General features: G+C 48.7%; 2 protein-coding genes across 4 annotated transcripts in view; one reads left to right on the top strand and one right to left on the bottom strand.

Moving 5' to 3' along the window:
- Positions 1-1,613: 1,613 nt before the first annotated feature.
- On the bottom strand, positions 1,614-25,089 carry ADAM9 (ADAM metallopeptidase domain 9). Of its 3 annotated transcripts, none has more exons than XM_026045872.1 (25): positions 24,978-25,089; positions 24,412-24,645; positions 23,729-23,930; positions 22,541-22,681; positions 15,807-15,904; positions 15,060-15,124; positions 13,950-14,028; positions 12,732-12,808; positions 11,871-12,060; positions 11,166-11,231; positions 10,668-10,739; positions 10,138-10,307; positions 9,212-9,293; positions 8,424-8,557; positions 8,064-8,235; positions 7,856-7,948; positions 7,466-7,661; positions 6,844-6,949; positions 6,056-6,239; positions 5,705-5,785; positions 4,583-4,688; positions 3,801-3,939; positions 3,240-3,342; positions 2,864-2,997; positions 1,614-2,700 (listed from the first exon to the last, which is right to left on the bottom strand). In XM_026045872.1, the coding sequence occupies exons 3-25, from the start codon at positions 23,769-23,771 to the stop codon at positions 2,589-2,591; spliced, it is 2,643 nt and encodes an 880-aa protein (XP_025901657.1). In that variant the 5' UTR covers positions 23,772-23,930; positions 24,412-24,645; positions 24,978-25,089; the 3' UTR covers positions 1,614-2,588. The 3 variants fall into 3 exon arrangements, with proteins under 3 accessions (XP_025901657.1, XP_025901658.1, XP_025901659.1); XM_026045873.1 differs by having other exon boundaries at positions 25,027-25,089; XM_026045874.1 differs by lacking the exon at positions 24,412-24,645 and having other exon boundaries at positions 25,027-25,089.
- A 453-nt stretch (positions 25,090-25,542) lies between these two features.
- The window catches only part of TM2D2 (TM2 domain containing 2), a 4,059-nt gene continuing 3,583 nt past the window's right edge, over positions 25,543-26,018 (top strand). The window contains exon 1 of the mRNA XM_026045865.1: positions 25,543-25,778. Within this exon, the coding sequence (XP_025901650.1) occupies positions 25,543-25,778 (236 nt within the window). The remainder of the gene's footprint in view (positions 25,779-26,018) is intronic.

The raw sequence follows: 26,018 nt of genomic DNA, 5'->3' as shown, positions 1-26,018 counted from the left end.
GCATCCTAACTGTATCCTAACTGCATCCTAAGCACATCCTAAGCGCATCCTAAGCGCGTCCTAAGCACGCTGTCACCCAGGAGCTTCTCTACACCCCGCCGTGCTGCTAGGAACACCAGGAATATAAACAAGCCCAGCTTACCTGCACGTCGGACGGGTCGGATTGCAACCACCCCTTCTCATTGTACGTGTAAATCCGGAAATCCTCGGATAAGAAGAGGCTGCAAAATAATAAAATGGAGAGGGAAACGCCGAGGAGGGCATCTCCCACGCGTGGCTTTGCGGGATACCGGCTCCGGGAAGGTGCCGGATGGTGCCGGGTGTCCCACAGCCCTGCAGGCCGCCCCGGCCGCACTCACTGCGGCTGCAGGTGGATGGTGTAGGGCGTCCCCTCGATGGCGATCGCGTAGGACACCGTGTCCTGGCGCGCGCGGAGAGGGGTCATCAGCACCGCGCCCGGCTCCGATGCATCCCCCCAGCCCGCTCCGTGCGCCCCAGGGATGCCAACTCCAGCCCCTGCATCCCCAGTGCCGCCCGCATCCCTGGTACCGGCTCCGCGGTGCCGTTGGCCGGCGGCGGCAGCCTCTGCGGCACCATGATCTGGGACAGCACCGGGCACCCTACAGCGGGACGGGGGACAGCGGGGCCGGTTGCGGGGCCGGTTACGGGACCGGCACCGCGTCCCGGCTCCCCCGGCCGGGGCGCTCACCCAGTGCCGCCAGCAGCGCCGCCAGCAGCGCCCGCCGCGGCGCCATCGGGGCCGCCGGTTCGAGTCCCGCGCCCGGCGGCTCGAGAGCCGCGACCGCCGGTTCGAGGCTCGCGCTCGACAGTTCGAAAGCCGCAGCTGCCGGTTCGAAACCCGCGGCCGCCGGTTCGAGTCCCGCGCGCGGCGGTTCGAAACCCGCGGCCGCCGGTTCGAAACCCGCTGCCGCCGCTAACGCTTCCACCCGCCCCCCCCGCAGCCCAAGCGGCAGCCCCACAACTTCGGCACAAAACCGCCCCATTTTGCACCCATTTCTTCCCTTAAAAAGGGGCAGGGGGGGCCACTCGTGAAGCCTGTGCAGGGCTGAGCAGCGAGAGGGAGGGATGTTCATTAAAAAGAGGAAAAAGCAGGAGTTACTGAGCACCCTGGACACATCTAAAATCTTTCTTTGCCCCAAAATAGCTCTAAAAAGCCCAGTCAGGGGCCTGGCCTCACCCGCCCCTGTGCTGAATGTGTCAAAACTGAGATGGAGGAAAAGGCAGTGATTTCAGCACAGTTTAAATTCCCACCTCCAGCTTTACATAGCACTAAATATAGGCCCCTGTCCCCCCTGGCCCAAGGGACAGTCCCAAGGGAGCAGGATACCACAACCAAGGCGACTTTGAGACCAAGCAAACCCACCCTCACCTGCAAATCCGGGGCTATTCCAGGTAGTTTAAGGGTGTTAGAAATCTCAGCCTTCCATTACGGGAAACCACAGGAGTTCAAGTATTTTATTACTGCAAATGCAAACTATATATATATATATTTATGGAGGTGTATATACACAGAGGAGAGGTTCTTGGCGATGCCGGGGGGGGATTTACAGAGCGGGGCTGGGCTGAGGCGCCTGAGCCACCTGATTCCCACCCCCCAAGGCTGTGCCCATCACCAGGGCCTCGGGCCTGGGTACCAGAGTCCATCTCCACCCAGCCCCGGCGCTAAAACACTCCCTGCCAGACACGTCATTAATAACCTGATTTAAGCAGTGCCCTTATGGGGACATCCCGACTGACACTAAAGCCTCCGAGAGGAGGTGGAGGGTTCATTAAAGGCCCTCATTAAAGGGCCTGGGGAAGCTCAGGCTGAGGAAACTTGGGTTTTGCTTCCGCAGGGACTGTTATTCACAGGCTTTAAAACCAAACACCCAAACAAGCTTTTCTAAACCCAAAATAGGGCCCTGTCCTTCTTCGTTCGTACCTTTATTTTTATTGCCCATTCACACCGTTAGTGGAAATTAGTACAGGTTTCTCATTTAGCCACTCCAAAGTACTCATTTCAACCCATTAAATTCAAGTCCACAGAGCACAGCTTAGTGTCAGTCAGCACGGAAGCAAGAGCTCGAGCACATTATTACACCTCAAGAGACAGATACACGTGCATAAACATGTTGATAAATATATTTATCTTCCTCTGGAAAAAGTACATCGATACCTTCCTCGCTTGGGCCATTTATGCCCAAGTGGATTAACACCTTCCAGCCCACGCAAAGTGGGTTTATTTAAACTGCCCAGCTTTCTTGCTGTGATGGTGGCACCTTTTACGCTTCAGGTCTTCACGTTTAAGGAGGACAAGTGGGACAAGCTCATTCTTCAGGCTCCCTGTGGAACCCAAGTGACTCTCAGGCGGCTCTGCTTCCAGCAGGGTTCAACTGCAGGGCCCGCTTGCGACCGAGCCAGGCGGGCGGCAGCGAGGGGACGACGTGCTCGGGTGCCGTGGCTTTGCTGGAGGTATTTGAAGGTCTCTGACATTCCTCGTTTCAAGCCCGCGCTCGCGGGAAGGAGGCTGCGGGTTTGGCGGCGCGGCGCCCAGCTCGGCTCGTGCGAGAGCCCCGAGGCAGCCCGAGCTACTTGGGAGGCAAAGGGGCAGGGCGAGAGGGGATATAGTGTCCCTGAGGTAAACGTTTCTGGGGGGCCGGGGGTCCCTGAGGGGCACATTTCTGCTGCGGAGGCGGCGGCCTGCAAAGAGGGACAGAAGACACAGAGATGGGAATTAGCAGCTCAGTTCCAAAGCATTAAATGGAGCAAAAAGAAATATGCTTTCGACACACCGGCTCGCATAGAGGGCATTAGAGGGCATTTAGGGAAACACCCTAAATATCATCTAGAGAATTCAACAAACCTTGTAGGCAGCTTCTGGGGCTGTGGTGCCTGGTAATGGGGCGACGGGTGGTAGGACTGGTGGTAGTAGTAAGCTTGCTGACCATGCTGGCTGGCTGGGTAGGATGGCACAGGAAACGTATTTGGTTCCACCTCCTGAGAAGAAAACAGGACGAATATTCACAAATTTGCACTGGGGAAAGAATAGTTTTTGTTTAAGGGCAAATTTAAGCCTTAAACAACATTTAATTAACATTTACGGTGAATCACAGGGTGATGGGTAAACGTCACCCCTGCTCTCGCCTTCTAAGCCCCTCAGTACAAGGGCGGCTCGGAAAGAACTGGTTTTTGGAGACTGAGAGCAAAAGACGCAGCGAGGAGCAGAGGACGATTCCTACCACGGGCAGGTTTCTGGAACCGTAAGGCATCCCATGTGAAAAGCCCCGGGGTTGGTAGTCTCTGGGTTCAGCTTCTGTTCTAGGAGGTGGCGACTGGAAGGACCTGAAATTCAGTAGAGAGCAGCTGTGAGCAGGTGACCTCTCCAAACAGGCTATAAATCCTATTTGTTAGATGGATTTCGAAGCAGCTTTGGCAAATATCACACCTCAGGAGGACAGTGTATGCCACGTGTTGTAGCAACCACATATTCCTTTTTCTGTTTAGGACCATATCATCTTTATTTGTCACTTTGCACCAAAGCTGGGGCACCCAAACCATAAAACCACTGCATGGCAATGAGTATAAAGGCAAAAAGAAAGTCCTCTGAACTTCCTCCATGCAAAATAACCTTAATTTTCTGTGTCATTGCCCAGAATCAGCTTCACTCGATGCAGAGATATTTGCTTATTATCTTTGGGGTAAAATATGCCCCCACGCTTTGGAATTGGCTTGTGTAAAGAAATGCCTGTGGACTCCTTCCAAAGGGCAGAAAAGAGGGGGAAAAGGGGGAAGATCCTTACGAGTGGCAGCGTGACATGAGCCTTCGAAAGCCTCGCTTCAGCCTGTCCCTCTTGGCAAACGCCAGAGCAGCAGCGACGAGCAGGGGGAGGATGAGGAAAAAGAAAACGAGCAGCCCATCCCTCAGCGAAGTGTCTTTGTCTGGTGGGGAAAGAAGGAGAAAGGGAAAAAAATAGATATTAAATGGTGTTACCCCCACTCAGCTCATGGAGCAGGGGGGTTTCACAGTAGGATTGATCTGGCAATTATTTTACCTTCTTAAGGGCAGAAAAGAAAAATCTAGGAAGGCTGCAATGTAAATGCCCAAGTATCTAGCAACACTGAGAACTGTTTGAACACAACCAGAAGGTCACAGAAGGGACTGATCTTTCCTTTCCCCTCTCACCTTCATTTTTCCTCATATGCCTTCACAAACTGCAAAGAGATACTAGAATAGGCCTCATTTCTGCTCCCGCTGCACAAAACAGCATCTCCATATCGAGCTGAACCCGGAACCTTGGCCAAATTTCATGTTGGGATCTAAAACTGGAACAGGGTCCAATTTCCAGCTTGGATACAAAGAAGTCCAAGGTGATTTGGGCCCAAGGCGGCAAATGAAACCGTAAGGTGGATGCGTCTCCGGCATCCCCGAGGAAAGGGCTGTGCTATGCCGAGGCCCAAACCTCAACCAGATCCGTTTGCAAATGAATCCTGGTGGAAAGCTCCATCAGCAGCCCTTCTGCCACCAGACTCAAGGCTCCCTGCAGAGGTCCCAGGCTGTGGGAGCTGCCCTCACTCTACTTGCCGTTGTAGGTGGGTCCGCTGTCAATACTCCCTCCGTAGCCTTTGGTATCGCAGTGAGGAGGGGCCCAGCCTGCTTCACAGTGACAGTTGCCGTTTTTATTGCACACCTAGAAAGACAACAGCATGAGACCAAGCCACAACTGCCACAAAGAAACGCTGGGACTGATGCTGTGAAAATTCACTGCCATATTCCTCTGAAGAGTCAGAAATACACTCATTTGGTGAACGAATATCTAAAAATTTAATAAGTGGTTGTGGCTCTTAAAGCACGAGGCAGCAGCCAGGACTGTCTGGTCTGTCCCTTCCCTGTCACTCAGCCTGGTGACCTTTAGCCACCAACTAACTCCGCTCTCACACCTAAACAACCAGCCCTCAGGCTGGACGAGTCCTGTCACTCCACAAGAATTCATGGGATTGAGCAAGCCCAGGGATTGTTCTGGGTGCTTTTCCACAGATTATTTATCCTGACTGCTGAACGAGCAGGGCTGCTGCTTCTGCGAGCTGCACAGTGTCATATTTACATTAAGTATGGTAAAAATCAGGAATTCCTTTGGAAAAATAAACTTCAGAACCCTCAAAAAATCTTTTAATCATGTTATAATATAACAATGCTATAATAATTATCAGCCGTCTTGTGCAGAGCCAGTTTGTAAAGACAGCTTTACCGAAGTTAAACAAGTCAGAAACATGAAGTTGTTATTCAAAATTAGAAAACTTGCTCAGACTGCAATTCTGGGTAATATTTACTCCCTGTTAAAGGTAGTTTTCTCATTAACAGGACTAAAAAGCTGCTTATTTCAGCAAAATCAACTGCCCCAAACCTCACGGATTCTCTCTCACTGGATACCCAGTCACAATCATTTTATTGCACATTAGTTACAGGCCCTAAGCAGAAAAGGGCAACAGGCTTCAAAAGTGCAAAACAAGCTATTATATAAACCTATATATTTGCCAATATATATTTGCACAGTCATAGACTCTACAAAAATATCTAGAATATCTAGTGTTCTTGTAACAAAGATCTCACAGAAGAGGACATTGCTTCGTGTGTAGAAATACTGCCAAAGTTCGATCAAAAATTAACAGAATTAACACTTGAAGGGGAATATCAGGAATATCTTACCCCATGCCCATGGCACTTTCTTTGTACATCACAGTCATAGTTCAGGACGGAGGCACTCACACACTGGAAATGCCTACAGATCTAATGGAGTGAAGGAAGAGAGACACATCTTGGTTTGCTCTAAGAAGAGGCTTCATTTCTTTTGCTTCTATAAATCAAAGAGTTCACATTTTTTATCTGCACGTGCACCACAGTGCATGTAGTTAATTGCGTAGTTAATTTTGCATTAGCTACAGGCATCAACAAGTTACTGGCCACAGACATTCATGAAACAGAGCTGAAAATTATATTCACATGTAAAAACTTTTAACTATTGCTTGAAGAATTCACTATTGACCTGTTGCTAACTACCTTTCCGGTATCACATTTGGTGCCTTCATTCACCATTCCTGGATCAGGGACATCAGAGCCTAGCTGGAAATCCACACCCCAGCACATGGTGTTTCCGACAGGAGTCTGGATAATGGCAGGTTTAATTCCAAAAACAGGCATTGTCTGCACATTTTTACATTGCAGCTTCCCACACATGGCATTCCTACAACACCAACATGCGAATGGTGTAAAGACACTTGAATTCACTCAGAGAAAGATTTTCAACACACTTCATACAATCTTTGCCCCCTACTGAAGACTATTGACATTATTTAAGAGCAAAACTAGAGTTAGCTTCAACACAAGAGAGCTGCTTAAACACAGGAGAGCTGCTCATCACTTCAGGGCTGCAAGAATATGGGTTTATCCCTTCTTTCCAAATGCTTTTATTATCTTTATACATTAAACACAACCAGTTTGACATTCTGTGGACCTTGTGATGAGACAAATCAACTACTACTTGCAAGATAAAGTGAGATAATATATATATTTTTTTAAAAATGCATACAAAAAAACTAATAAATGCATGAGTGTGAGGGCTTTAAGTGCCAATAGCTATTTCTTAAGTTATAAGAGTTTTTTTCCTAAGCCATCTCCCTTTGGCATATTTTATAAATGAGATATAAATATAAATGAGATAGCGGGATAAGGTGTCTCTCTCCACTACACTTTTATAAAATCCCAGCCCACAACACTTGAATAAAAGGATTCTTAAAAACCTAAACGCTACATTTAAAGACCTACTTGATGCATCAGGCTCAACTTACCAGCTGGAGCATTTCTTGTAGTCATGGCCATGGAAGCCACAGTTGCCAAACCTGTCGCCCTTGGAATTCACATCAACAAAACAGATGTTGGGGGCAGCTCTGGCTTCTGAAAATAACAGCCCAGAGAAACCCAGTTTAGTAGAGACAGAAACATTTTGCATCATCACCACGTCCCCCTTCCTCAGCTCACTTATCCTTGCCACCCTTCAGCTTTTCTACTGCAGCACAGATAGCAGAAGAGTTTCACCAAAAGGATAGAAACAGGTGAAAAGACCAATTTTAGCAGGTTCTAAGCAACAAGAGGAAAACAGTCTGCACACTTAGTCAACTCTACAGTCGGGTAAGTCTAAGACTTCCTTATAGTCCTATAATCCGGAATTCCCTTGCTAAAAGGGCTGCCAAGGGCAGGAAAGCAAGCACTGAAATCACCAACACAAGCAAGGAACACAAGCAGACCCCAAAACCAAAGCCCTGAAATTCCACCACTGCAAATCTCTTGCCAAAGCCAGCGGGCCTTAGCCCCAGGAAAAACTAAAAAAGCAGCTACCTATGTATTAAACAAGTGTTTATATTTATATACCTATGTATTAAACAAGCAAAACAGCACCACGCTCTTGCTTACTTGGGCCAAAGATAGCCTGGCATTGAGCATCGTAGTACTGGCAAACGCCGTTGTAGCAGTAGGCTTGCTCGTGGTGGCACGGGTGGCCGTCCTGGACGGTGAAGTCGGCCTGGCAGAACTGGGAGGTGCCGTTGCAGTACTCGGGAAGGTCGCACTCGTTGCTACTCGCCCGGCACTCGGTTCCTCCAGGCAGGAACTAAGAAAAGAGGGGGGAAAAATGCGGCAGAAAGCACGAATTGGATGGCAGAGAAGAGGCTGCGCCCAAGTCACAGCACAGCCTGAGTAAATGGGTGTTGAGCTAAAGGCCTTTGTGGGCGCTCAGGGTGACCCTCTGAGTGGGAACTGCACAGAGCAGCACTTGCAAAAGAGGGTTTTTTTGGGGTCTCTTACCTGGCAGTTTTTACAGCAGTCGCCATAGGCGCATTGCGCTCCCGCTCGAAGCCTGCAAGTGCCAGGCTCACAGCAAGGATCGCTCTCGCATTCCTGTGAATGGAAAGGCTGAGGGTCAAGAAACCACGTCCTCCTCGGCACCCTGACCCGAACGGGAAGCACCCGAGGTTACACAAGCAGCATGCCTAAAAATCCACGAGCTCTTAACCTTTGGGGAACCGCAGTCGCACTCCTCGCCGGCGTCCACCAGCTTGTTCCCACAGTATGGGACGCTGTAGGTTTCATCGGGCTTGGGGACGTTGAGCAGGCAGCTCCCACCCTTGCTGAGCGTCAGCTTCTCAAAGTCCTCTGCACTGCAGCTGCTGAAGTTCCTAGATCCCCTGCAGAGAAGGGCACTTTACACCCAACTCAACTCAGACACGTTTAAAGCAAGGAGAATATTGGCCTTCCTCACGAGCCTGCTGTAAGATTTCCATAATGGTTTGCAAAAATGAAGGTGACCTGAAAAATATATAAGGGGGGATTTTGACCCCCTGGAAGTGCTTTGGCTTTTGACAAAGCTACTTACGATGCTCCAGAGCTCATAATACAACTGCTGGCCCCACAGTGACAGACTCTTTCATCGTCGTGGTTCATTCCGAGGTTATGGCCGAGCTCGTGAGCGACGATCGATGCAAACATCTGTATGCTGATCCTTCCAAACTGCACAAGAGCAAAACACACACCGTGGGCAGCTAATAGGGAGCAAGAGTCAGCGTCTACACGTGGGCCAAAACCCAAAGGTGGTTGTCACTATGTTACTATGATTTTCAGACCCTTTGTGTATGTCATTGCTTAACCAACCTGGGACACTAAAACCAGTTAGTTTTTAGCTCTTTGATACCCTCTTTATCAAAAGTTGAAGAACAGCAAGCCAACTTACAGCCTTTTGGCTGCTCAGTTAAGTAATCTGAGGGGGGGGCTCTGATCTGTATTGACTGGGCACATATTTGGGCACCAAAAACAGTCATAACTGGCACTAAGTGACATGTTTGCTGCAATCTCTCCATTCACACATCTTCAGGAAATTCAGAGCGCTCTTGCTGCTACAAGGAGTTCATAGCTATGGAGATAAAGTAGACACTTGAGGACAGATTTCAGCACCAAGTGCTGGGCAGAGAATGCAGGAGATGGTAAAAAAAAGTCATGATCCAGGCTATTTTATGCCAGAAACCACCAGGAAATCGCAACATATTGCATATTCTGTATTCCTAAGTCACAGGATCTGTTTTATCAGAGATTCTGCCCTTCTGGGAGGGCTTGTGAAGTGCAAAGAAACCCCTGTTTACACTCACAGGACTGCTAGTGCTATCTTACCACATTAATCCCTCCTGCGTGGCTCTTGGAGCACACTGTTCCCACATAGGCCATTCCAGCTGTTCCTCCAAAGCTCTTCTTCCTAGGGTACAGCGAGAGAAAGACAGGAGAAGTCAAACAGTTCCAGTCCACAGCAACACACAAGGCCTCTAAGCACACAGCTCACCCACAAAGGCACTCAGGGCATCGCTTCTGCTCGTGTGGCACAAAATACTCATTTTTCACCAAAAAAAGAGTGCTCTTAAGGGTGCTACGGTTCTTTCCTGCTGTTCTGGTCAGGCTCTGCTCTGCATGGGGGCAGGTCAGTGTTTGCCCCTGGGTGAAGGGTGCTCTCACCTCTGGCTTTTCTCTCCCTTTGGGAGGCACTTCCCAAGTTATCTCTGGGAAGTGCACAGGAGCCTGGCAGCCTGGAAGCGGGTCCAAGAGGACACCTGGGGAAGTTCCGTGATAGTTTGAGGCAGCAGGGAAAGGCAAACTAACCACCACATGCCAGAACCCAAACCTTGCAAATAGCTTCTGGACACCAACTGCAGAAGCAGTTTGTGCAATTAAACTGCCACACTCAGCACTCTGATGCTCACTTCCAACCAAAGCAGCCCAAGACACATCAATATATCTCCTGATAAAAGTTCCTCACATTTCAGATGTGAGCTTTATGCAGGGCAAAATATTAAACTGCATGACACAAGACATGAAAAAAATGCTATTTAGCAGTACATCTGTCAAAGAGGGTGGATACTGAATTCAAGGAGAAGAATGTTCTTCAAAATCATTTGACTTGGAATGTTTTCCATAAACATAAACATAAAACATGGCAGATTACACCGGATTCTCTGTGGAATTCCAACGGCTGCTTTGGTCAGAGTGCACCTAGTGAGGAATAAAACAGGTTGCTTCGAAGTCAAAGGGAAAGAGCTCCAACTCACAGAACCAGCTGGGCACTGTCATGTCTTCGGCGCATCACCAGGTTCTTCTCTCGCCACTGCACGAAGTTTGCCAGCACGTCACCAGCTCCTCCATCCGTGCTGATGATGTTCTCGTACTTCCAGATCTCCAAACCAACGAGGACAATGCGGATATTCAGCATGATGTACATCTGGGAGGGGGGAAAACAGAGGTTAAAAGCAAAAAAAAAAGGTAAAAAAGGAGCCTCAGTGCTGACAAATAAGCATCTTCTGACATACCCTACACACTTGAAAGACAGTTTTTCCTGTGCTCCTTATGCACCACTATTGCAATAATTTGTCCTGACACTACATAAGAATTCCCCCAAATAATTCCTGCTTCAGGTAGGGTAATTGCAGATGAACTGAGCGGTAGGAAAAGCTTTCCTAATGCTGCAAATACTGGACAAATGGTGCTTTGTGAATCCCTCTAAGTTTGCAAAAGTAAACAGAGCTGAACATCTGCTGCCTGCAGCATTATCCTCGTCCTGCTCAGCACTGCGTTAACTTACACTGTCAAGGAAATTTGCCAGTTGCACCATGTGTTCCCTCACTTCTGTTTCACTCTTCCCAAAATCCTCAAACTGCAAGAAAAACAAAGGTGGTCATGAAAAGGCAACAGACACAACTTAGAAAAAGGGAAAACTACTTTAAGACAAATAGCACAGAAAACATCTTTGCCAGTCTTAGAAGATAAGAACTTGAACCCTTGCCTAGAAGATGCTCAGGAAGGCAACAGCAGCTGCATTGCTGCCATTCAGCCACGGAGGAAAAACAGGAAGGGCAGTTTTTGGTATGTGTTTCCCTTTTGTGAGCAGAATCTCTGCTGATAGAAACTCTGATAATTCACTCTGAGATGTCCCATCTAGGACAGGTTTAAACAGTTTTAAGTCGGCGTATTTGTATATCCTTGGTTAGTGTTAGTCTCTCATTAATCCCTTTAGGAGTAATGAGGCCAATGGGCTTTTCAGGTCGACTCCTGGGGAAAGGGATGAGACGACAACCCCTACCTTTTCTTTATCCACAACTATGAACAGCTCCACATATCTTGTTTGATGTAGGACAGCTCTCTTTCTCTGAGGGGAAAAAAGGCGTTTTAGACAATTCCATGTTTATTTAAGGAACTGCAAGCCAGCAACACTCAGCATGGTAGGGCACACTGCAGGTGATACTGCTGGTGGTTTGAGAGACATAGTCAAGCATCCTGTGTCAGAATGATAATAAGACAAAATCAAGAAGTGGAATCAAAGCAACAGTTACTTCTCTACAGGTGTTTCATGCTAAACTTCAGCTGTACAAGGACTTCCACAGTGCTTGAAAAAGTGCATTTTTGATTTCCACATAGGTTTCTTCTGAAAGACAGCATACACTGTTATAAAAGGGCAGAAAGATAGGAACTGAAGGGAAACAACAACAAGGGAGACCTTCAAAACAAGCTGTTACCCTGAGAAAAGAAGGAACTGCATGAGATTCTGCAGCATCCCTGCCAGGGCACAGTCTAACCAGCCCCTGAGCTCGCTGCTGGGTGCAGAAGCAAAGGGAAACCATGTGGTGGAAACAGGATTCCACAGCACAGGGGTAGGAAGTGGGGTAGGAAGCCCTGATTCCAGAATCTTTAGGTGTGTGTTAAATACCAGGAAAGCTGAGGAGCTGCTTCCATGTTATGAGCTGGACAGACACAAGACCTGCTCGAGGGGCAGGTGAGGAGAACTCACACGCAGCAGCTGAGTCATACTGGGGTAGTGATTTCCCTCTGCGTGTTCCTTCTCGGCACCTTCCGGGGCTACTCCGCAGGCGACAGGCTCCCTCCTCACGTTCTCCAGGCGGTACAGGAGGTGTTTGGCACCAGAGCAGGAATCCATGGGCTCAATCCCATAGGTGATGTTCTCAATCGTCAGCAACCCCCTGACATGTAGGAACGTGCAAGAAATCGCATTGAAGAGACAACAGGTCCCAGGTTTGAATAGTAAATCAGAGGTTATTCTTTAATAACTGTATCTATATGTCAGTCTCTGCATAAGAACAAGGGGCTTGCACAAATACCACGTATTAAACATTTTCCTAAGTCTTTTCAACATCTGAGAAATTAAACCATGAGCCTTAAGCAAAAATGCTTAATTTAGTATTGCTAGTTCCGTGTCTGACATAGCAAGGCAACAAAGCAGGTTCCAAATGACACAGAACTAGAGAAATACAAACTTCTAATAGAGAGATATTCAAGTTTTCTGACCCATTTTGTAAGATTTGTTTTTCAGTTTCAGGTTTTGTACTAGATACTATTTTTTCTGAAGCGGTTCTTTAGCCAAATCAGAAAATAAGCCAAAAAAAATGTGCCAAAAATGATCGGATTCCAATATGAAAATGCACTGATCAACTTATTTAGCAATTCTGCAAATATCTGCTACCTCTACATTAATAAAACACACAGCCTGCAGAAGGGCAGACTACTGCTGTTTGGTCCTAGCCAGGGAGTTTCAAATTGGCTGAACAATAAACAGAGCAGGACTTTTGTTCCTGGCTCAGCAAGTTGCTAAAAATCACATGTTGGCTACGATACAAGAGGAGAGTTTTGTTACCTGAGCCCCGAGCAGGTGCTGACAGCAACGGCAGAATCCAGGGCCCCTTCCACATATCCCTGATAATGGCAGTGATCCTGCAGGGGAGGGAAATAAAAATCCCACTCACCTATTTCAGCCTAGAGCTGCAGTCGGTGCTTGCACTGCTGATATTAGTACTGGGCAAGCAGGGCTAGAGCATCATCCAGAGAGTGGATTTCTTAACTTGAAACGAAGCCATCCTGCTTTCAAGTCTGGCCCTCCACCCTGCCTCAAATATTTTAAGACCTCTCCCTGTGGATTTGAGCCAACACATCATTCAACCCCTAGAAAACATTTTTTTTTGAGGAGTGCATTCAAATTGTAACCTCCCTATCAAGGAAACGGTCACCACCTGCTATCACCTGCAGGCACTGAGGTGTCCAAACTTTCCAGCTGCACAGCACATCCCCAACCAGTCCTGGGAAGGCAGAAGACTCCTCTGCCATCCTCTGGACACATAATTACGAAGTAAATAGCTGGCTGGCTTCAGTGCTCCATTTGCAAAAACAAGACCCTATGAATCACACATGACTAACAGTCCCTTTCTGAGGGAACAAGGCTGATAAGAGCGAAGCCCTTCAAAATCCTCTCCTGCTTTTCATATCATACTATTCTCATTCTACAAAAGCAATTAATTTTGCCCAAAACATCCTAGAAAGCAGCCTACTTGTATGGGAAAAGGCAAATGCTTTTAACAGAAGAATCCCAAAGCTACATAGATGACAACTAGGGACCAGGATGTACAGGTTGGATATTTCCTCCTAAATGCTTTCTCCCTACCAAAGGTTCTCCAGACTTGATAACATCTCCTCCTTTTAGCAGTCAATTAACCATTCACTTTGCCTTGTGGACCAGTCTGGAAGACTATGGGGTGCATAAACCAGATTGAGTCATGAAACAAGGTCCAGACAGCTGCTCTGCATGTCCTGCTCCATAAGAGACAGGACTTATTTCCAGAGAGGGATATAAACACTTCACCTGATGACAAAACAGCATTGCTGCCACATAATGAGGTATCTGACAGCTGGAAAGAGATTCACAGCCAAAACCAGAGATTCCTACTGGGAATACTGCAACACATGAGAAATAACCTAGTAAACTGATAATCAGCAAACTGATAAGACAACTCTCTCAAATTGTAGATGCTCAGTGTTCTACTCAATGTTGATAGAGGTGTGGAAAGAAAGAAAAATCTACCTGGACATCTGGTTTTTCAGACTGCAACTTCCCCTCCTCGTTATACGTGTACACTGTGAAATCTTTGGGCAGCAGGTCTCTGAGGAAAGGGGACAGAAGGCATACAAGAGAAATATCAGGAAATGTCTATGACACAATAGGAGCACAGTAAGGTGATATATTCTCACCTAAATTGTCATGAATATATAGGCTGAAGTTTGTTAAGGAAAAGATTCCAAAGGAAAACCACCAGAACTTCACTGGGGAACAGTACACTCATCAGGAATAAACCTCCTATAGCAACATCAAGGACACTCAGGCAATTGTATGGATGTAACGGGGGGCTATTTAATAAATGCAGCACCTCATTAGGTTAAACCAAAAAAGACCAAAAGCAGCAAACTGCTGAGTTTCATGCAGAAGATGGAAAGTGCACCCCAATACATCAGTTCCCTGGTTTAGGAAGAAAGAACATTGGGAAAGTTTCCCATAATTTAGACTGCTAAGCCATACTGGTAAATCCATTCAACAGTGAAGCTCAATTCCCACGTTCCTGAGGCTCAGGGGCTTAGCAAGTGCCAGAAAAGGGTCCCCAGGGGCTTGGATATTTAAATAACTGCTCCTCTTTTGTCTATTTTGAGGGTGGTTGTAAGAGAAATTGGATGCTGCTACCAGTAATCCTCCAAAAGACTAAACCCAGGCATAAAACCGGACATCTACATTCTACGTTATGCACATTAAAACCTTGGATATGAAGTCAGCTTCCTCATTTGACACCACTGAGACAGGACAAACACATTAAAACAACAAATAAAACCAGGAGAAAGTCAAAATGTTTACTCAAAATATAGCTCCGTTTCTTTATTTTTAGACCTGAACAAGGGAGTCATTGCAATGATTTCCCAGATCCCTTCTGAGCAAACTACTACTTCCTTTCCTGAACAGGGATCACCAGGGTTGTAGGAGCTCCGCAAATTCTCTGGCTGGTGGCCAAATCTACGTGACCCCATCTGCTTTCATTGTCCTTTTTTCTGTAGCTGTTAGGAATCCTCATAATTTCTCTCAAGAACTAGGATCAATATTCCACAGTAACCAGAATTCAGTAATGAAGAAATGAAGAAATTCACTCACTTGTTCTTTTCTAGATGAATAGTGTATTCTTTTCCCTCTATGGCAATACCATATGAAACCTTGTCCTGTATGTTAAAAAAAGATTGATTTTTCCATGTTAGCGAAAAGAACACTCTTCAGAACCAGCTAAAACCTGGCATCTTTTCATCTGTAACTGCTAAAAAGTCACACGAAAAAACTATTTCAAAACAGCTTTGTGTGGTTTTCTTATTCTGTATTTCTAAGGCTTCCAGGGGGGAAATAATGTTTAGTTACAGCTAGAAAAGGACAGTTTTGTTCCCAAATACGCAGAGCGAGCCTGTGCCTCCAACAGCCTTGTATTAACACTGCACTCCGTAACGAGGCCCCATAAATAAGCCAGATCACCTGATTACTATATTAGATATCACAGCAGGAGTACGAGCTCCCAACTGCAATAAACTACAAGGCATTCTTGTTAATATTAAGCTCTGCCAATGCTTGTAAGACTTGGAACGACAGTTGCTTTAATCCAAATGCCTTCAGTGCAGTCTTTAATTACATGGCTACACCAAAATAATTCAGGCTGGGAAATGCCTCAGGTCTCTACTCCCCGCTCAAAGCAGAGCCAGTTGCAGAGTTAGGCCAGGCTGCTTGAGGCCCTTCTCCAGGCAAACCCAGGGCATTTCCCAGCATAAGGATCCCACGGGAGAAATCAAGGTCAGTTCTGGATGGACCTTGTTAAGAAGTAGATGTCTGAATGAAAATATATGTAAAAATGCCCAGTACCTGCACAGAGGAGACATTGGAGGCCTCTCGTCGTTCTCTTCCTAGCCTCTGTGGAATTATAACTTCATAGGAAGACAACAGAGAAACCTGCTGGAAACCTAGAAGGTTAAGAAAAGGTTATCAGGTTACAGCGTCTAAAGAAACAAAACAGGCCGAAAGGCACAAGGCAGAAAACACAATTTTAGGGAAAGCCACTTGGTAGGAAGGAAACACTCCGCAACTCTGGAAATTCTGATTCAAGTCTCCAATGAATCCCAGGCATTTGTTGAAGTTCAGATCTACAACACAGCACGGAGCAGGTCCTCGAGAGAGGAAACCAGCTACCTGCAGCTCTTGGCCACTACACAAGGAGCCCTGTCACCGCGGGCAGGGCTGAAACACTCGAGAGCACCACTGATCCAGCTATCAACGGGAGCAACCCAGTTGGTCCCTCAGAGGTAGCTGCCTCGTACAACCCCACCTCTCAGCAGCACAAGCCAGAGCGCTTGACAAAGGAGGCCGGCACCAAGAACAAGTTCAAGGACACACACAAAGACAGGGAAGCCCATCTATAGCTCCGGATGCCCAGCATCCTCACAGATACACAGCCTCTTCCCACAGGCTCCCGGAGGCTCCGGCTGCCACCGCTTTGCCCGGAGCAGAACTCAGTGCGTTGCCCTCCACCCCGCGGGTGCCAGCCAGAAAGCTCCGACAAAAGGCCGGGATTGCTAATTATGTTCCAAGAGCACTGGGGGCCCTGATGAAAGCTAACGAGGTGAAATGGAGGCACGCAGCACAAAGCAGCTTCTCGCAGCAGATAGCACAAGTTATTTATCAGGTTATCTCACATTCTCCAGCTCAGTGAGAAATGAGCAACGTTCTACGGTCTGAGAAGCAGGACATGAGTTTTTGCAAGCATCAGTTTTACACGAAGTAGGCAAACAATAAATTGCACATGCAAATCCAATTCCCAAGGCAGAGCCACTCCGCTCCAGCGCCACTCCCCCTGGAAAGCAGGAGCTCGGCTGCCTTGGGATTGCATCCGGGATTGGGAGCAGCGTTTTACTAACTCACAGCAATGGAATCAATGAGCTCATCAGGAGATTCAGACCTAGAACTAGGGGGAAGGGAGCAGCTCTGCTCCTGTGAGCAAGTTAACCGTAAAGAACAGAAAACTCCACACAATTTAGGAGGCAACAGCTTGCAGAAATTGCTTGTTTCCTTCAAAAAAAAAACTCTCCTTGGGGCCAGCAAAGGCCCCAGTTTGCAGAACGCATCGCAAATGAGCTGGTGTTTTGCAGCCTTGCACAAAGCTCTGTGCTACTTCAGGGCTATCCTAAGAGCATGACCTCAGATTAGTGCTTCCAGAACAGGACTGCTTTAATCCCTACCCCTAAGACGCCTTTGGATGCACAGCCCCATGCAACTGGCACTGATCAGGAGAGGGTTAAAACACGTTGCTCCCTTTCATACACAGAAGGCAAAAGTCTAGAGTTTAGTTTCATTCCTCCTTGGCCAGAAAACAGGAGAGGGAAGGGCTATTTCCTTCCCTGGGATAAGCCACCAAAAGTACATGCTCTGGCAAATCATTTCTCTACATTTCTCATTCCCAGCCACATGTTTTCAGCTCACATCCAGTCCTAAGCTCTAGCAAATCGCTGCTCTGCACTTGTTGCTTCCTCAGTCCCTTCCAGAAGTGCCTCTGTTGAAGTGGGGAACAGGATATTTGCGGAGACTCTCGGAGAAGCCCTACAAAAACACCAGGGCACAATCAGTGATCAGCCCTTGCAGCGCTCCGAGAGCTGCAAGTGCCTCCGAAAGCGCTTGGAAAACCAAGGCAAAGGCGTGAATCATCACATAAAGCCAACATAACTGGGAGGATTTTCTGGAAACAGCATAATCCTAAAAAGCTGCATGTTAGAAAACCAGCAAGAAGCAAGATTACAGTTTTCTCCTCAGAATACTTCCCTACTTTGTGCTCTCCTTTCCTCACTTTGCTACTATCAGTTTGGAAGGTGATTCACCATGTGCTGCTACTCCGGCCCATCAAAGAATATCTGTACGGAAGCAACATTTTCCCAAGACAGAAATGAAAAGTGTGAGCAAAATGACCTAAATTCCGCCATACTTTGGCCATTTTCAGCCCCATCCCGCATGCACTGCCCTTTTGCGACAAACACAGCCAGACCTTATCGCGCTCGGGGAACAAAAAACGGATTCAGCCTGACCTAATTAGCACAAGGGAAAATTGTGGCAAGTTCAAGGTGGTTTGTGGCAGTCGGGCTCTTAAACAAACGCTGCATCCCAGCATGCTACAAAGACACAAACAGATGCATTAAATCTGTATTAAGTTGCTCCCTCCTGGGCAAGATGGTCACTGTGAGCATTCAAATACATATTTTAGTATACGGTAAAAATGGTTTAAATCATAGCAACTAGTTCTGAAAGAAAAGCAGAAGTGATAGGAAAAGAAATGAGATATTTAGCTGGCTTGCATGTAAGATGATTGAAGATATTTATATTCTACTTTCCTCAAAATAAGCTCATTTTTGTAGCTTTTTGCTCAGTCCCTTGTAGAAAAAAATTGTATTATGGTAAGTGTGGATCTCAGGCCTCGTGGCTTGCAATAAATTTTATAGTAGCCACCAGGATTTGTGGGCTGAGTTTGATGCCATTCCCTACCACAGCATCTGAGAACGTGCTGCTTATCACTCATCCTTGGGTGCAGCACTTCCGAGGTGAACAAAGCAACTGCATCCACTGTACTCACCTCATCTCATTAGAGACTGCTTTAATTACCAAGCACCAGTGGCAACTAGGAAAATATGAATCATCTTCCCCTCCTTGTCCCCAATCCACAGGGAAAGCTCCATGCACCCTTCACAGCACATGGGAGCTTGGAAACCATCAAAATAGGTCCCAGTTGACAATGTTTTCCAGCACCAAGTGGTTTGGTACCTACTCTGCTGCAGATACAATTGGCATTTGAAGCAGAAGTTGAGCTGCTGCTCTAGTGTTTACGCAGCTACAACCACCTACACAGAATAGTTCACCCCAATTATCACCCTTCTCCAATAACTCCTTCACTCACAATCCAAATGAGGTCTTCAGAGTCAACGTCACCAACACGTTCCTCTGACAGGACCCAAATTTGTTTGCAGTGCTCTACCAGCGAACTTAAACACAGAGGATACCCACCACGAGCGGGTGCTCTGCTGAATTCTCAAGTGAGAAAACTTCCAACCAAGCCAGGAAACTGTTACTATCACACACAAGGCATTCCTAATATTCTCTTCAAGTTTATTCTGTGACTGTATCCAACTTCTAACCATACCATAACTGTAAAGGCTCAGACAAAAACATCTTAAACCTGAGAACTCTGCACGTTTCAGTGAGCTGCAACGAGTTTGGGTTTTCTGTTAGCTATATATTTAAATCAAAAGCAGCACATTGTTACGACAAAACACCAACTTGCTAATTTAACCTCTATTTTTAATTGATTACAAGGCTACAGGCTTATTTTTGTCATCACAGAGAGCACGACTGAGTGATGTGCAGCTGAACCTACCCCACGGCTCATCTCCTTTCCTGCCAAGGTGCTTCCTCTTAGCACCCTCTCACATCTGTGCAGCCAGCGATGCCCATCTTGGCAGCACAAGACCTTTGCACTTGTCCTTTCAAAACCACAGCGATAGTGAGATGGACTCTCCAGATTACTGCAAAGGAAAACTTCACTCTCACCACAGAAATATTGTCTGAGACCTTATGAAAATATTTACAGATTTACCCAAAAGAGCATTTTAACAAATCCATTGTAAAAAGCTGGACCTTTTCCTACAAAGCCACCAGTTTCAATCCTTATGACACCTCCAGGACTAAGCAGCACCTTGCACGTTCAGGGTGGTTCTCCAGCTCCAAAACACCTGGGAACATGAGCCAAGCTCCCCTTGAGAGCACATTCCTTCCTCTTACTTTCCTTTCCATCTCCTGGTTCCCTTGCTCTTGCCTCACGCTGCCTCCTTAAAAGGTTAGGAAAAGGTGAACAACTAGCATGGCAAAAGCCACAAACTCGTACTTGATTTATTACTCACTGGGAATACTTGAAGATTAACACTGAAGAAAGCCACTTTACTCAGAGCAAGAGTAAGGGAGCTCTTCTGCAGCAATGGTTGCTCTCACCTCCCCCTGTGAAAACCAGACCAATGCTGTAAGAATTTCCTGTCTAGACTCTTACTATTCCTTCTTCCCTTTCTAAAGCCATATCCTAACTCTCCTGGAAGGCCCTAACTACACTTTGGGGCACAAAAAGGACCATCACTCTTGTTCTCTGGTATTATCACTAGCATCCTTTCCATCTTGGGCTCTTGCTCCTTGTAAAATTGCATTCCGAAGGCCACGGTGTGAGCGTCATCACGGACATCATTCCTCCAGGGTCAACAGCCCCGAAGTTCCTGCCCTTTCATCTATGAACTGCCCCAACACTGGCTTGGAGAGGGCTTACGCACAGAGCCCACTCACTTCCTCAGGCCTCATCCCACGTGCAGATGTCAACTCGCTTCACACAGCGGCGGTTCATGGGAAAGCTTCTTCCTCGGAGCTGTCACGATCTTGAAATTTGGTTACTAAAGGAAATGACACACTACAAGTTCAATCACAGAACCCCATGGAATTGAGCGGGCACTTCATGCCCCTCCACTCTTCTTTTTGTAGGTTTTAGCTTAAGAAATTATTGAAACAGGCAAAAACTAGAGTTACGTTTCAAGTTTCCTTCCCCAAAACAAAAGCACTAGGAGAAGCTATATAGAAATTTCTTTCCTCCTTTTATTCTTCACAGAAGAGGAAATAACCACAAAACCTCTTTGCGCTGCTGAACAATTGTCCCAAATTTGCTGGAAAACAGGTGAGGCAGAACTGCGTTTTCCATGAGTTGCACAAAAGAGTTATCTTAACCAAACAGTACAGAAAATTCTCACCAAAGGGCTTAAATATATGAAAAAATCCTTTTGAAACGGTGGAGCACGGCTAGAGCATCCCATTTTGTTTGCAACACATCAAACAACAGAGAAGAAAATCAACTAGTGAAAAATCCAGGCCCATCCAAATGGATGCCAGAGTTCCTGAATGAACTTACATAGCCAAAGCCTGAACTACAGACCCTATAGAAATAGGAGGTAAATAAGTAACCGACAACACATCATCTCCCAAGGCTATAGGTCATTATATGATATATTGGTCCAGTCATTTCCAATGAGATGTTTCCGGTAGTGCCTCTGTTTCCGTCTCCTTTGCCTATTTGTTGGGGAGTGCCCAAAGCAGTTACATCCCAAAACCAAGATGTTGGATGAATCCAGATCCACTCACACAGCTGACTTTGCTTCTCCCTTCTTCCTGCTCACAGCTGAGAAGATTTGCCATCTTTTATCAACCATTCAGCATTACTAGTTGCAACAGAAACCTCAACAAGTGAAAAGAAACACTGCCCATCAGCCTGTATTTCCTCCCATGCTCAGGTAGGACCTAAAAATCTCAGCCCCCAAGATACTGAAAAGCAAGAAATTCACCTGGTAGACAACTGCAAGTAACCACAGCAAGAGCATTTTTTCCTCAGAACAAAACGTGAGTGTTAGAAAGCATCCCTCAATAAGACCTCACAAATCCTAACGGCAAAACTCTCCATTAGTGATAAAAGCCCCTGTTTCTACTCAAGGTATCACACGGAGCATTAAAGAAAACAATGAAAAGTGAGCCCTTTACATACAACAGTCACCAATAGGAAAGCCTACAAATAAAACAGCGTGTCAGTTCGGTGGCATTAGAGGCATTTCAGCTCTTGCCAACCTCCCTTTTCCTACAGAAGAGCAATCCCTGCTAGTGTGTGGCTGTACCAGTGCAGGTGACAGCTCACTCTGGCCAGGGGACCCAGCCACTACAGAGGTAGAGCCAGGGTGATGCTCTCACCCCCAAATGGGGGGAGATATTGGTACTCCAAGGCTGGAGCTCCCCCAGAGCTCACCATGTTCACCAGGATGCCCTCCGGGCACCACATCAGTCCTCCCAAGACAAAGGGTCTGTTGCGCCCATGCATGAGGTCCCGCACACGGACTCGGGCACGGGTCCTTCTGGGCAGGACACAGGTTGTGCCACCAGCGCCCTCCTGTCTGGTGACTTTTAGGCACTGCGACACCCCCCACCATAGTGTCCCTGACTCACCCCCCCAAACCCAGGCAGCTCTAGGGGAGGGAAAGGGGGTCTCCGACCACATGAACAGACCCAGGGAGCAGCCTTGGGGGAGGCAAAGGGTGGTGGTGGGGGGGTGGGGGGGTGTCCAAACCCATGAGGCGACCCCAGGGGCCAGGCCCTACGTCCGGAGCGCCGGGGCAGGGAAGGGGGTGCCGAGCGCGGGGCCAGGCGCTGCCCCCCGGGGCAGGGGGTCCCGCGGGCACTCACCGGCGCGGCCCTGCGCGCGGCTCGGGGCCGCCAGCAGCAGCAGGCAGAGGCAGCCGCCGGCCGCGCGGGCCCAGGCCAGGCCGCTGCGGCTCCGCATGGCGTCGCGGCCCGTATGGAGCCTGCGCCGCCAGGCCGGGCCCTGAGTGTCCCCCCTTCTCCGCCTCCGCCGAAACCACCCGCCCGGGGTGGAGCCAGCGCCGCCGCCGCTCCGCCCGGCCTGGCCGCACCGGGACACGGATGGCGGGGGAAGAGCCCTCCGGAAACGGGGCAGGACACGCGGCCCCTTAGTGTGCTAGGCGAGCGCTTACTAACGGATTTGGTCCCGGGAGGCGCTCGTGTGGGATGTCCACGGGAGCCACTGCATCCCATCGGCGAGGAGAGCCGCCAGCAGCGTGGTGAAATAGCATCCTGCCGAGTTTTCCTTCCAAAAACCGCTCGGCAAACGTTACCTGGAGAGAAAACTGCGGGTTAGCAATGTAATATTGCGGGATACGGGTGAGTAATGGAAATAAACTCCTATGGAATGAAACAGCAGCTCCTACTCTGCTGCCTTCCGCTCTAAGGGTCATACGTGTTGCCTTGGCCTGGCTCTAATGGCAGAGCAACGTGTTAAAGACCTTCCCAGCAGTGTCTTCCTTGGGAAGAGACAAAATAAACAACATGTGACACATCAGTCACGTTACGGAATAGGTCATTGAAAAGCACTCTTTAGTACAGTGAGATGCAGGGCGCCTTTATAAAGAAAATCAGGTTTTACTGACAACTTTTCAGATACTGGTAACCTGTTCTGGCTTTCAATTGTGCTACACTACACGTTTCTTTGGTGTTTTTGTTGTGTGTTGTTCCAAAAGCAATGCTGGAAAAGTATCTTGCTGCTGACAAAGAGCCGGATTTGCACCACAGGCGGGTAGTCAGCACACACAGAACAAAATTAAGCAACAAAACAGCCTTTGAAGGCTGTTAGCAAGAATCAGCTGAATACATCCCAAATCCCCACCCTCACAGGGATCTTCCTGACACTTACATTGCTTAAAAATCAGTTTTGAATGTACTTTTTTTTTTAAAGACAGAAAAAGGCACTGACAAGCACGTGGCAGGCTGAGTAACAGCCACAACTCTCCTCATCCCCGAGATATTATAAGAATTTTTATTGCTGTTGCTTTGTGAAGAGCAAACAGTCATCTGCCCTGTAGCATTCCAAAAATCCTGTTTTTCCAGGAGGTAGATTCCCGGCTCCTCAGGTGTCCTCCCGGGCTCCAACAAGGAGATACTCTCCAGCTTCTGTGGGAAGGAGGGATTCCCACAATTCCAATTTACAAGTGCTTTTTTATGCACCCCGATAGAGGGAACCATAAAGCTTCACAGGAAGCGGACGCACTGAGTGACATGAGGCTGCAGGTGAGACACAGGATGATGTTCCTGTCTGATGGTACAAATAATTTCACAGGGAACAGAGCTTATTATCCTGGAGATGGAGAGACAAAGCAACAACTCACCAAAGGGCTTGTGTGTAGCAGGGAACAGGACCTCACACAGCATCCAGGGAAGGCAGGCAGAATTTGGTGTTTTCCAAAAAAAAAAAGAATTAAAAAATAAAAAACAGTTGTTCCAGCAGCCTTTGGGAGCAGAGACTTGGTTTTCTTTCTCCTGTGGTAGGAGCACAAGATGCAATTCTCACATCCACGGGCAAAGAGAATGCTGCAAGACCAGAGACACAAGGCTGAACAACAGGAACCTTTACAACTACTCTCCCCTGGTAAAAGGACTTCTACAAACAAGCATTCCCTTTTATTTTATTTCACCAATATCAGCCTCCTCCACATGCTTTAGGCTTTTGGAGCAGTTTCTAGAGGAAGCCAGGCTCATGAAATGACACATGGAGAGCACAGCCCAACACACCAAGAATAAAGAGAGGTCTCACAGAGTGCACCAAGATCGTGTGAGGGTTGAAGAGGCTCCCGGCAGGAGGGAAGCTCAGCGAGTCATGTTGTGCTCAAGCAAACAGGGAGGGCAGCAGCAAGGGAATCCATTCCCCAAGCGGGCACCCACAGAGGGAATTCACTCCCCCAGACAGGTGTCCGGATAGGGGATCCATCCCACCCAGGCAGGTGTCCGGATAGGGGATCCATGCCCTAAGATGGGTGCCTGGACAGGGGATCCATGCCCCCCAGGCAGGTACCTGCTCTTTGTCGAGGTTTTTTTCCCCCCCCACAGTTCTCCTATGGGCAAGGAGCTTGTGGAAAACAGGGATGTGCCTGGTGGACTCTCCCTTTATTCAAATAAAGCTTTGGATCTCCTCTGTCCCCTTTTGGACATTCAGTTCTTGGGCAGCGCAATTTTTCCAAACAGGAGCAAGGGCTGAGCACAGCTCTCTGCCAGACCAAGGGTATTTATGAACCATTACGTAGAATAGCTAAAATAATAATAAAAAATAATAAAATATTAATAACTTTTTTAAAAAATAGCAACTTTAGGTGTATCCCATGTTCCTCCCAACCCCAACGCAGCCGCTTCCACCTCCTCCCCACAGCTGATTTTCCTGATTTTCGGGTTGCAAACACAGTGTAAATGCAAACGCAGGGCCTGGGGCATCCCCAGTGCCTCAAGGCCCCGGCTGGCACCGCCACACCAGCAACCCGATCATGGCCTCAGGGGCAAACGCTCCTAACGCCACTTCCCAATCAAATTACACACTCTGCCTGGCCTATATTCCCAGTTCTAACACGTATTTATACAAACACACACGTTTTTAGCGCAGCCAAGGAGGCGAGGCCCGCTGACACCTCAGCGTTACCTCAGGATCCCTCAGCGCTTCACCCTTGGCAGCCCTGGAGCCGCCAGCCCTGAGGGGGCAGCTCGGCCTCGGGGACGCCACCTTTGGGGCTGGCCCCCGGCACCGCGTGGGCCCGGGCTGGCACCGAGGGCCCCGCAGCCGCCACGCGGCGGGAGAGACGCGCGGGACCCCGCACGAGGGCGCGAGGCCGCACCGACAAAATGGCGTCGAGCTGCGCCAAGCAGGTGGCGCTGCGCCGCCGCGGCCCCTTTAAATGCGGAGAAATGGCACTGTCCCCACCCCTCCTCCTCGCCCATTGGCCAGCGACCAAGCAGAGTAGCCAATCGCCTGCTCGTTCTCGCACACTTCCGCCTGATTTCCCCGTTGCTGCTTCAGGCCACTCCCCTTCCATTGGCCTATCGCGGCCGTGTCCCGCCCTGCGGCCTCAAGCCGCTCGCTCCCATTGGCTCCCGGCGGGGCGGCGGCGGCGCGGCCTGGAGGTCGCGGCGGCGTCTCCTAGCAGCGGTGGGCGCCGCCATGGCGCGGCGGCGGGGCTGGCCGCTGAGCTACGCGCTGCTGGGCGCGCAGGCCGCGCTGCTCGTGGCCAACGTGCTGCTGGGCGCGGCGCGGAGCCAGCCCCGCAACGACAGCGACACCGGCGGCGACACCGGCACCGGTACCGGCACCGGCGGCGACACGGGCGGCGAGGGCGAGCCGCCCGCCGCCTGGTCCTACGGCGACCCGCGCGCGCCGCTCGTGCTCTGCACCTACCTGTGAGCGCGGCCGGGGCGGCCCGAGGCCGCGGGGAGCGCGGGGGGCGTCGCCGCAGGCCTCAGCGCTTCCCGGGTCCCTTCCTGTGTCCCGTGTCCCTTCCCCCGTGTCCCTTCCCCCGTGTCCCTTCCCCCGTGTCCCTTCCCCCGTGTCCCTTCCCTTCCCCCGTGTCCCTTCCCCCGTGTCCCTTCCTGGCTCCCGTGTCCCTTCCCCCATGTCCCTTCCGGGTCCCTTCCCGGGTC

Source organism: Nothoprocta perdicaria, unplaced genomic scaffold (assembly GCF_003342845.1).
Source record: "Nothoprocta perdicaria isolate Ctin4 unplaced genomic scaffold, notPer1 scaffold_413, whole genome shotgun sequence".
Lineage (NCBI taxonomy): Eukaryota > Metazoa > Chordata > Aves > Tinamiformes > Tinamidae > Nothoprocta > Nothoprocta perdicaria.
Note: the sequence above shows the minus strand (reverse complement) of the source record. Positions and strands in the feature narration are given on the sequence as shown.

What these genes read in the sequence shown, in the direction of transcription:
- ADAM9 (XM_026045872.1), bottom strand. Translation starts at nt 23,771, where the DNA reads ATGCTGTGTGAGGTCCTGTTCCCTGCTACACACAAGCCCTTTG. An exon ending in TGCTACACACAAGCCCTTTG is followed by an intron (nt 22,682 to 23,728) that starts GTGAGTTGTTGC and finishes TTTTCTCTCCAG; the next exon opens with GTAACGTTTGCCGAGCGGTT. An exon ending in ACTGCTGTAAAAACTGCCAG is followed by an intron (nt 7,662 to 7,855) that starts GTAAGAGACCCC and finishes CTCTTTTCTTAG; the next exon opens with TTCCTGCCTGGAGGAACCGA.